Source organism: Papaver somniferum, unplaced genomic scaffold (genome assembly GCF_003573695.1).
Source record: "Papaver somniferum cultivar HN1 unplaced genomic scaffold, ASM357369v1 unplaced-scaffold_27316, whole genome shotgun sequence".
In the NCBI taxonomy this organism is placed as follows: Eukaryota; Viridiplantae; Streptophyta; class Magnoliopsida; order Ranunculales; family Papaveraceae; genus Papaver; species Papaver somniferum.
Window position 1 is genome coordinate 1 of NW_020638060.1, and position 642 is coordinate 642.

Sequence of the window (642 nt, forward strand, 5' to 3'; positions counted from 1 at the left end):
ATTCGATATTTGGTGCAGTTTTCTAACACTGGAAGTTGAAACACCCGCAAAGAAATGCTTTTTCAACTCTATTAGCACCTTTTGTATAGGGATCCTTTTCAACTTTCATACCAAATGATTCTGTAGATTAAAGAAATATACACCATAGGGCACATGAGACTACAAAATTGCTGGTTGATAACACTCTTTTGTGCCTTCCTGACCAGTCCGCCTCACCTGAGGGTTTCCCACGCCCACTAGTCTAAGCTGGGCTAATCCATACATGCTGACCTCCTAGGAAGCACAATCTCTCTATACCATAAGTTGAGCAGGGAAGCACAAGCCACCTGTATTACGAGATCTCCACTTCCGATGGGGCTAGGAAGGATAACTCCAAATCCAGACCATTTTCTGTCTCAAAAAACGGCAAAGTTCCTGGATTCTCCTCCTCCAGAAGCAGTTTTAAGGGTGTTTCTTCTGGGTAATTATCAAGGATATACTCAATTTCGTCTCCACTGATCTCCATATTATCCAAAAGAACCTGAAGAAAGATCAAGAAATATAGTAATGAAAATATAAGAGGTAGAACCTAAACCAGAATATATGAAGCTAGGCTGCAAAGACCAACCTCAAAAATCAGGGACAATTAAAACTTTATAGAAA

General features: G+C 40.2%; 1 protein-coding gene across 1 annotated transcript in view; it reads right to left on the bottom strand.

Annotated features, from left to right (window-relative positions):
* Nucleotides 1–39: 39 nt before the first annotated feature.
* The window catches only part of LOC113341250 (probable inactive ATP-dependent zinc metalloprotease FTSHI 1, chloroplastic), a 933-nt gene continuing 330 nt past the window's right edge, over nucleotides 40–642 (bottom strand). Inside the window, exon 2 of the mRNA XM_026586199.1 lies at nucleotides 40–520. Within this exon, the coding sequence (XP_026441984.1) occupies nucleotides 332–520 (189 nt within the window). The 3' untranslated portion in view covers nucleotides 40–331. The remainder of the gene's footprint in view (nucleotides 521–642) is intronic.